Source organism: Eschscholzia californica, unplaced genomic scaffold (genome assembly GCF_041429995.1).
Source record: "Eschscholzia californica isolate CP2 unplaced genomic scaffold, dmEscCali1.0.p SCAF_1, whole genome shotgun sequence".
Lineage (NCBI taxonomy): Eukaryota > Viridiplantae > Streptophyta > Magnoliopsida > Ranunculales > Papaveraceae > Eschscholzia > Eschscholzia californica.
Window position 1 is genome coordinate 2,245,611 of NW_028238198.1, and position 10,163 is coordinate 2,255,773.

Consider the following 10,163-nt stretch of genomic DNA (forward strand, 5'->3'; position numbering starts at 1 on the left):
GTAACCCTCTTCATTTAGGATTTCCAGATGAAGAGGGATTGGATATGGGTTTCCCTTGTATCCAAACGAAGTTCTGGCGATAGGGAACTCCTCCGTTGGAAGAGATAATTAGATGGAGAGAAAAAAATGAAGGGAGATAGAGAAATAATGAAGGGAGATAGAGAAAAAGAAGGTGGAGAAGATGATAATGGAGATGTGAAAGGAGTAAAAAAATGAAGGTCACTGGAAAAAATTGTGGCAAGTTGAAGGAGGTGAAGTGGAAGAAAGAAAATGACGAAGTGAAGGTGAGTTGGGCAAAAAGAAAAAAGTATATAATTACAAAAATGCCTTAAATGTATAATCGGAAGGCTTAACAAAATTTGGTGGCTAAACAAAATACTCAGACACAATTGGAGTCCAAATCAGTTGGTTGGTCACAAATTAGGAGTCAAAAAGCAATTAACCCTTAGTTTTAATGTTTTATGCCTAATTTGACAGCGACTCTCCTCTCAATTTTTGCGAAAGTATAGATCACCCTTGATGACGCCGGTCAAGTTCTACTGGCCTGTATAAAACTAAAAGTTGATGGTGAAGTGGCATTAAATTATTGATTGATAATGATTGAAATAAGAAAATAATTGGTTATATATATATTTACATACAATATATGTTTGTATAGGTTTACTGTTTACACCGTACTTAAATAATAATCTGATAGCAACTAATAAAAATAAGAGTTAATTTCTATATGGCCCCCTACTTTGTAACCAGCTTCCTTTATGGCCCCTTTTTTTCGTAAATTCAAATATGGCCCCCTATTTTTATGTAAATGGCGTAAATACCCTTCCTAATTTCTAACTAAAATATTAAAAACATATTTATTTCCACCTCACCTCTCTCTCTCTCTCCACCTCATCTCTCTCTCTCCACCTCACCTCTATCTCTATCTCTCTCCACCTCACCCCTCTCTCCACCTAACCTCCCTCTCTCTCTCTCCACCTCACTTTGTCTTCTCCGATTAAGTTCGCCGGCCGGAAAATTTTTCGGCCGGCGACCTTAAAAAAAAAAACTCTCTTCTCTCTGTCATCTCCGGCAATGTAGCCGGCCGGAAAATTTTCCGGCCGGCGACCTTAAAAAAAAAAAAAAAAAAACTCTCATCTCTCTCTCTCTCAAAAGATTCCGGCGAAGGGGTTACCCTTCGCCGGAATCTGTTGAACCAGACCTAAAGTTTTTTAAGGTCGCCGGCCGGAAAATTTTCCGGTCGGCGACCTTGTCGGGGAAGACAAAGAGGGAGAGGTTGAAAGAAAGAGACATAGAAAGAAAGGTGGAGAGAGAGAGAAAGAAAAGTGGAGAGAGAGAGAAAGAAAAGTGGAGAGAGAGAGAAAGAAAAGTGGAGAGGGAGAGAAAGAAAAGTGGAGAGAGAGAGAGGTGAGGTGGAGAGACATGTGAGGTGGAGATAGAGGTGAGGTGGAAATGAGGTGGAATGTATTTAATTTTATTTTGAAAAATTATAAATAGGAAGGACAATTAGGACATTTACTTGAAAATAGGGGGCCATATTTGAATTTACGAAAAAAAAGGGCCATAAAGGAAGCTGGTCACAAAGTAGGGGGCCATATAGGAATTAACTCTAAAAATAATTATAAATTTAAACAGTTAACAATTTCCAAATGCAAGCAATATGATATTAGTATATATTTGTGTTCATGTTTATTTGGAAGACCTAGTCGTTAGTACGATATTTTAGTTTTTGATAATTATCTATATTATCTATAACAAGACACTATACAGTAAAAAAAACTAATTCAACAAAAAAACATGTAAAAAATTAAAATCGATTTTAACTTGCCGTGCAAAACAAGAATCAGCTTACTTTTCCAATTGATTTAGGAGTTAAATCAACTAGAAATTGTTTAAAGGAGGGAAAGACATATTTGTCTTTATGGGATTTCTCTACTTTAAAGGTAGAGAAGTAGTAGCAAATAATTAACAAACTGGCATGACAATAAAAAGGACAGGTTAACTAACTAATACTTTTATAGTTAAGTTTTTAATTAAGAATAAATTACTAAATAAAGAAATATATATAACAGGTTACTTTGTACTTTTATCCACAGTAGTTGGGGAGAACACATCAAACAAATTTCATTATCGGCATTTAAAAGATTTAAACCATCTCATGATAAGATGATCGTTTGATTGTCATTTTTAATTCCTCGTAATTGTATAGTTCTTATTTTTCTTAAATTAATCATCAAATGTTTATTATTTTCTTCTTTCACGGGGAATGTCTTTGTCAGGACAACCATTGACTCCAGAAAATCAACCCATTAAAATTTTAGGCTTTCAAGTCCAAATCTATTGATTTGTCTAGGTTAGTAGATTTTATAAAATTTTATTCTACCTCCTAGATTTATCGAAGAGTGGTCCTTTTACTAAATTTTCACCTAACTTGTGCATCAACACCCACTTCATACATTTTTATATTTTCTCGTAGTAATCATCTACCTTTTTTTTTGTTGAAACGTAGTAATCATCTACCTAACAGCAGGTTTGAATCAACACATATATAAAAAAGAATTTACTAACATATCAATACTAACAAATAAAATTGTTTTGTAACAAATTGACAATCTGTTTAATGTTAGTAAATTTGAATTTATCTTAGAACATGATTGAACTTGTCTATGCACAACTACTATATTTGTTTTTTGATTGGCGACCATATATATCCCTAGTGATGACAAAAAAGTTGTAGTAAAATAAAGGTAGAGGAATAAATACGAAGAACAAAGAACCATAAAAGAATAAAACATGATAAAAAGGATTAGAGATAGTAGTATAGCAAATGGGTGGAAACTTTGATTCCTTAGAAGTTTAAATGTTTTTGTAGCTTATTAACTAGAAAAAATGATCTCATCGGAAAAAAAAACTAGAAAAAATTCGGTATTTTTTTTTGGAAACCGATTACACCACTCAAGCTCTAACATGACTTAGCCTATCGCCCAACTAAATAAAGGCCTAAAGCCCAACTACACAACATTATTTATTCCCTAATAATTAATCTCCATTCAAATAACCAAAGATTCCTCCTTCTCTGAGATTCGAACCCGGGACCTCCAGGAGTTTCTGGAGTTTATGTCAACACCTTAGAACCACTTAGGCTACCAACTGTTGACGAAAAAATTCGGTATTGATGTTGTATATATACACCCTTATGTGCTGAAATATTAGGACACTAAATGAAGTGCAAATTGACTTCTAATCTTAAATCGTGCACTAAATGAAGTGAAGGTGAATCTTGTGATTCTTGTTGATCTTTATTTAAAGAAATATGGAACTTTGGGTTTACCCCCTTAACATTAATACCCAAGTTGCCATCACCCCCAAATATATATCAAATTAGATTTACCACCCTCCACAAACAGAATCTAATTTGCGGTTTGTTTTCTCACTTACGAGGATAACACTAATTGCTTCGCGCGCTTCTTTAATACATTACTCCCCTGAAATTCTATTTCTTACTCTGCGACCTATTATCGCCGGAAACCTAGATTCTCGCCCAGAAATGGAAAATCACGGCGTTGGACTCGGCAGAGTAGTGGTTTCATGGTATGGGTCTTCTGCATTTTGGGTTTTGGTCCGCAAATATTACTTATACCTTAGCTTCAATCCCACATTGGGTTTCAATTATTGTAGTGATTTTTTAGGGTTTATGGAAATTTGGGTTTATTAACACTGTCTTCACATATGGTATATCTAGGGTAGTAGTTTATTGGGTCACATTGATCTAGTCTTTTGTAGAAAACCCTAGAGTTTAAAAAGGCAAAAGAAATGTGGTCCTATGGAAAGTTTATTCCTTTTCTCTTGATTCTGTTCCAGCTTAGAGATAAAGAGTTATAAACTAATGGGTAATTTTGTGTCTATGAGTTTATCTTGGTTTTTCATATTCTGAATTGGGGTACCCATTTAATTTGTATTTCATATCTTCATTTTAGTTGTTTGATTATCTAAGCTATTTGGCCCAGACCAATAGCACTTCGAATGATCGAATATATTTCTTTTCCGAAGCTTGCTTAGTTGCTTGTAGTTTGTTTGATTTGATCATTTATAAGTAAGTTCTTTCTTTGTGTGGAGAAGTAACGCCTTCGTTCATACCAAGCCGGATTTGTTTAGGTGTTTTTTTTTTCTCGTCTCTCTTGTGATATATAGATAGATAGAATAGGTCACGAGTCGGCTCGACCTTATATCCCCTCTTTGGATATGGATTATGTTCGTTGAGCTTGGCATTTGCTGGATCCACAATGTTCCACATTTGCTACTTAGTATTCAAACATCGAAGTTATGGCAGTTCAAGAGTTAATATTTTACTTCGATGCCATGGTATTTATCGCCTCTACTGGATTGTGAATATATGTCATAATGAATTTAATAACACCAATGTTTGATCAATTACTCCATAATCCACAAAAAGTGTTCATCGATTTAATGATTTTCCGTTATGTTACTATTTGAACGCTTCTACGTAATTTAAAATTTCTATGGCAGTGACTTAGGATTCTATATTTAGCTTGCTAATCCAAATGAAAATATAACAAATGCAGTTTATCATCACTTCATTCAGATGTTCATGCTATAACTTCGGAGCGTGATGGTAGTTCATGAGGTATGTTATATCTCTAATCCCATCTCGACATGGTTATCAGTTCTATCAAATTGACATACACATTTCTAGCTCTGAAGTTATTTTTTCTTTCAAATAGAATACTATGAGGCTCACTAGACTAAACTTTCCTCATGTCGATAAGTTTCTTTTGGCACAGGCACATTGATATGCTTAAACATAATAATATCCAATTTTTAGGTCCATTTATTGTTCGAGTACTTTATTGGAAAGGTCGCAGACAATTTTTCACCCAGTGCTATCCCAATGAACTGTTTTTTTCAACATATTCCATAGAAATATCGTCTATGACTACCTCCTTCACTATAATTTCTAAACTTCTGTCTTCCCTTAAACTTACTTTATCTTTATATTTCCTATTCTACTTCAAGTGAAGTCTCTCATTTTACAGGTACTCAAAAACGAGTCCGTAGGAGACCAGGTTAGGAATGAATCTCTGGGTACCATATAAGGTACAATGTATATGTTTAGTTGGGCAAATTTAACAATGGTCTTTCCCGGTTATCTTATTGAAGCTACCTCAAGCAGAATAAACTGCAACAACTAGAAAAGAAGGTAAAGCCCATACTCTATGTACAACTCATTCATCTAATAAGACGTCTCTGCGAAACCTACTTAGAACCCAAATTACAAAATGGTTTTGTTGGGCTCTCGTCGACATGATTCAAGCCCTGAGATATTGTGAAGTTGATTTACTTACCATTTAGATCACGTTCACAAACTTTTTGTGCTAATACATCAACCCAATTGACAGTTAGTCGACGTATCATGGGAAATCGGCTAGTTCATTGCTATTAATACGATGTCTAAGCCGGAGGCTTACCATACTTGATATAATCTTGCAGACTTTTAATTCAAGTACTTAAATAAATCAGTAACAGTAGAATTAGCTGCATTGAAATAACTGCTTTAAGAAATGAGATCTTTGTTCTTAATACTTGCATTTTTCTCATTTCGATTTACGACATGTAAGTGGTTCCACTTATATTTGGAATCTAAGTAATGAGATTTCTTATCAACCATGAAATTATTGGAGGAGATAATTAGTAATTGATTAATCTCCAAGCTTGTGCAGAGAAGTCCAGATCTTTCTGTCTCATTCTCTCTCTCTCTCTCTCTGGTTGAAGGGGGAGAAAAGGTTGTCATCCCACCTAACCATAGTACAATCATAAATTACTAATCAATTTGATTTCTCCAACAAGATAGGGCTCTTGCACATTTTAGTGCACATGGAATATCCTTCAATATTATGTTTAATACACATAATAGTTGTTTATCGAAAAATTAATACTAACATCTCATTATTTGCCCCAATTTCAGGATCGTCGGTCACATATCAAACCAATCGGTAAACAGGTAGGGTTAAATATTGAGCATTTCTGCCATCAACCTGTGCTATGTCCATGACATCATTCCCTCAAAGCAGACAGTAAGTTTTGAGCTCCAAAATGGTCCTTGTAAATGTACTTTTAATCTAATTTAACAAAGAATATGGGTGAGGATAATGATTAGAGAAATTAATGATATTCTCTTTAAGATTGATATTCTTGATACTTGTGTTTTGGTTTGGTTAATTTGGCATGCCTAACAAAAATACCTAGGGTTTTGTTTGAGTAAATATTGATTGGTTAGATAGCAAAATTGCTAGATCGAGACTAAGGTTGGCACAGGTCATCTATCAAATAACAAGAACATGACACCATGTGGCCACTATCCATTGGTTTCCCCTATTATTTTATGTAATCCCATTTTTTGGTTTATTCATTTAAAACCTTATATTTATACAATTTTTTCAATCTGATTTCAAGGTGTATTAAAAGTTGTCGAATGACTCCAGTTTGTTAAAAGTTATTCGAATTTGTAAGTATTGTTACGGATTGTAATGTAGATACAGATGCATGTGAATTGATGTATGATATTAATTCAAAGTTATCTGATAAGATGCACGTAAAATATGACCCATCACCATCGAAGTCTTGCCGACGTGCCCTAGCAAACAATTGAGTGACATGTACTATAGTTGGCTTTGTGTGGCCAATATAGAGAGAGATAGAGGACATTGTAGCTAGTTTCATGCTTCATCTCATGCCCTTTCCTTGTGAAGGAAGGGACTACTTAGATGTCCTCATCAAAAGAATGACCATTTTCCAACTCCTTTTGTTTTCTTCCCTCATTTTCTCATCTTTTTTTCCTTCTTGAATTGTGTGATTGATTCTCTCTCTCTCTCACTCACTCACTCACTTTTCTTTGTAATTATTAACTTGTATACTTTCAGTAGATTTTGTTGTCACTTTTTACCTATTAGATTATTTGAGAAAAAAACACATTAAAAAACAGAATGAATCCAAAAAGTTAAAAAACACACATAAAAATGGTATAAAAGATAACCATTTCTCTAAAGTTGAAACACTCTCTCCTTACTTATCAAATACTCTTATAATCCAAAGACACACATTTCTCTTATTCCTCCAAACTAAATGTTCATCAAAAGCTTAATTCAAACTTCAAAAAACAAGGAAAAAATAAAAAGATACTTTTCTAAAATTTATATACCAAGTTGAAAATGGATCACCATGACATTAGTTCACCATGCTAGTTGAATTGCTTGAATTTGGGTTCGAGACCCTTGACTTCGGCTACTCCCACTAATCACCGAGTTGCATTTGACTGACTGATCGGAGCTACGGGTGTCGGAATTCTCAGTGAAATTGTTGATGTTCGGGCCACTGCCAAAAGCTCGATTGATCGTCCATGCTGCAAAACATATTGACGAAGCCCGCTTCATCTTGGACGGTCGATGATTGATCGACGATCCTCGAAGAGTGAAGATCTAATGATCTTGATGATGATGAATTTTGGAGGAGTTGAACCATACTAGTATTATTAGGCCTCATAATAGATGTTGGGAAGAAAGGTCTACTAGTAATTGGACTACCCATTTGTGTTCTTGAGATATCTAAATTTAGATCAGAGCTATTATCACTTCTATTACTGCAAGAACCCTCAGTTTCTTTATTGAGGTTGATTGATTCAGTTGGTACTTCTCTTGTATTCAGAGCCAATATCTGTTATCCATCCAATCAATTTAAATTAAGAGTATCTAAATAGACCCACATCACATTTCAATGATTAATAAAATGAAATCTAGGGTTTTCATAACATACATATTTATTGCACAAGCATTAAAAATGGAACAAAAGAGCCATACCCAATCACCATAAAAGTACTAAGACAAAATGAAAGAAAATATTCAAATAATTATGAAGTCTTTTATCATGTTTCCTAGATCTAATTCTCACCCTATAATCACATAACAAAATCAAGAACATGAGAATTTGAAATTCCCATGACCCATATCTTAGGATTTTGAAATTATCAAGACCCATATCTTAGAATTTTGAAATTCTTGTTCCAAAGTGAGCATTTTGAATTTCTAGTTGTTTTGAATTAGAGAATTTAAGGAACTAATTATACCCGTATCATAGTTTCCATGAATTTCCAGCTGAAACCTAAGTTAATGATCTGAATTAGATCTAGATGAAGATACATAACAAATATATATTAAGACTTCAAAAATGGAGAATTTAGGTATTTGATTATTACCTCTGCATGGAGTTTCTTGTTCTGAGCTTGAAGAACATCATTATCAGCTTTAATGGCATCAAATTGTTTTTTAAGAATATCATAATCTTTCTCTAATTGCTTTGTCTTCCACCTAGCTCTTCTGTTTTGAAACCAAATAGCTACCTGTCTTGGTTGAAGATTTAATGCCCTAGCTAACTGCATTTTCCTTTCAGGTTCAAGTTTATTACCCAATTCAAAATTCTTCTCAAGTGTTTTCACTTGTTCCATGTTTAATCTTCTTTTTCTCTCTCCTGCTTGTGACCCATCATCTGATAAGTCATCATCTCCATTCATTTCTTCCCTCATTTCTATACCTGAAAATGACATAGATCTCTTCCCTAGTAGAGATGCTACACCTGCATGAACACCAAAATTAACGAAAACCCATTAGATATACATGTTTGTCTGTCTGTCTCTTTTTTTTTTTTTTTCTGAAACAGTAAGATTCAAACTCTAGTCTCGTCGTTGAAAATATATGTCCGTCTATATCTATATGTATATATGGGAGAGAGAGCAAAAGAGAGAGAGAGAGAGTACCATGAAAATCTTGAGGTGTGCATGAGGTAAGGATTGGATTGATCTGAGAAGTATTGAGAGAGTGATGGTCTTCTTGATCATTAGATGTTTGCAACATAAAATTTGCAGGGAAAAAATCCATTTCACTGCAATTATCAAGAATTGAAGCTTATGCCACCCATCTCAAAGACATTGATCATAATTTGATTGTCATGGTAAAAGAAACCACAACTTCAAGAAGATTGAGAAATTTAAGAGAGAAAGAGAGAGAGAGAGAGAGAGAGAGTATGAGAGTAAGTAACTTTTTGATATTCAGAGAAATAAATAAAATAAATTAAGAAAATAAGTGTGAAAATCAGAAAGATATGTGATGAATAGCTTGTATATATATATATATATATATATATTAAAATAAAATAAATTAAATTAAATTTGTAAGGTCATAAGAAAGAGATGAATTTGTTTATTTTATATTGTAATTAAAAATATATATAACAATGGAAAGTGGGGTTTTTATTTTGATGTCTTGATCTAATATATCTGTCCCCCATGTTGGGCATGACAGATAGTGATACGTCACAATTTTTGTTCCACTGACCCTTCAAAATCCAGCAACTAGTAAAAGAAACTACACAAAATAAGGTCATTATTTGATTGATCATTTCTTGGCTTTTTCTTTATAAACCACAGTTTCTCTCTTGGGAAGGAAAAAAACTGTAATTTAATTATAACATATACTTTTTGAGAAACTCAAAACTGTAAAAAGAAAATTGCATGGTCATGGTGAAAAAATATAAATTACCATGCACAACTCTTGTAGAAGTTAGATTGTATTGTTAATTGAGGAATGCTTAATTGGGGAGGTTTCTTGAGATTCTTTTCTTCTTGGGTTATACCTTTGTATCTAGAATTATTTGAGGGTTCTCTTGGGTTGATCAAAATTTAATCAAGTATACGTAAACAAACGAAGGAATCCTAGTATTATAGTCTACCCATTGTTGTCTCGGCCCTTCACAATACTGGAAGCCGTTATGAACAAGTGTAGTATGTGAAACTCACTTTGGTTGAGGCGTAACATATGTGACTTTCTATTTAGGAGATCAAAGTTTGAACTTTCATCAATCCCTGTGGTTTTATTAAAAAAATAACGAGTTGTAATTGAAAATTTTCGTTGACTGACATTCAATATATATTTAATCTTGTCCCACACAGTTATATCCGCCTATGTACTTTTTCATGACGCGTTTAAAATTTTGCAAACTGATCAACGGAATAAAATAATGATTACATTAAATATTTGACCGAATATAGATATATATGTAACTCTAATGAAGTATGAGAAGAGGGTTATGGTTTGTTT

General features: G+C 33.6%; 1 protein-coding gene and 1 long non-coding RNA gene across 2 annotated transcripts; one reads left to right on the plus strand and one right to left on the minus strand.

Annotated features, from left to right (window-relative positions):
• Positions 1–3,479: 3,479 nt before the first annotated feature.
• LOC147563137 (uncharacterized) lies at positions 3,480–6,214 on the plus strand. Its single transcript, XR_015223517.1, has 4 exons — positions 3,480–3,591; positions 4,584–4,645; positions 5,055–5,218; positions 5,984–6,214. It is a non-coding gene; the product is annotated as an uncharacterized LOC147563137 (long non-coding RNA).
• Positions 6,215–7,035: 821 nt separating this feature from the next.
• On the minus strand, positions 7,036–9,284 carry ATHB13 (Homeobox-leucine zipper protein family). Its single transcript, XM_086635266.1, has 3 exons — positions 8,825–9,284; positions 8,267–8,643; positions 7,036–7,728 (listed from the first exon to the last, which is right to left on the minus strand). The coding sequence occupies exons 1-3, from the start codon at positions 8,943–8,945 to the stop codon at positions 7,363–7,365; spliced, it is 864 nt and encodes a 287-aa protein (XP_086491392.1). The 5' UTR covers positions 8,946–9,284; the 3' UTR covers positions 7,036–7,362.
• Positions 9,285–10,163: the final 879 nt, after the last annotated feature.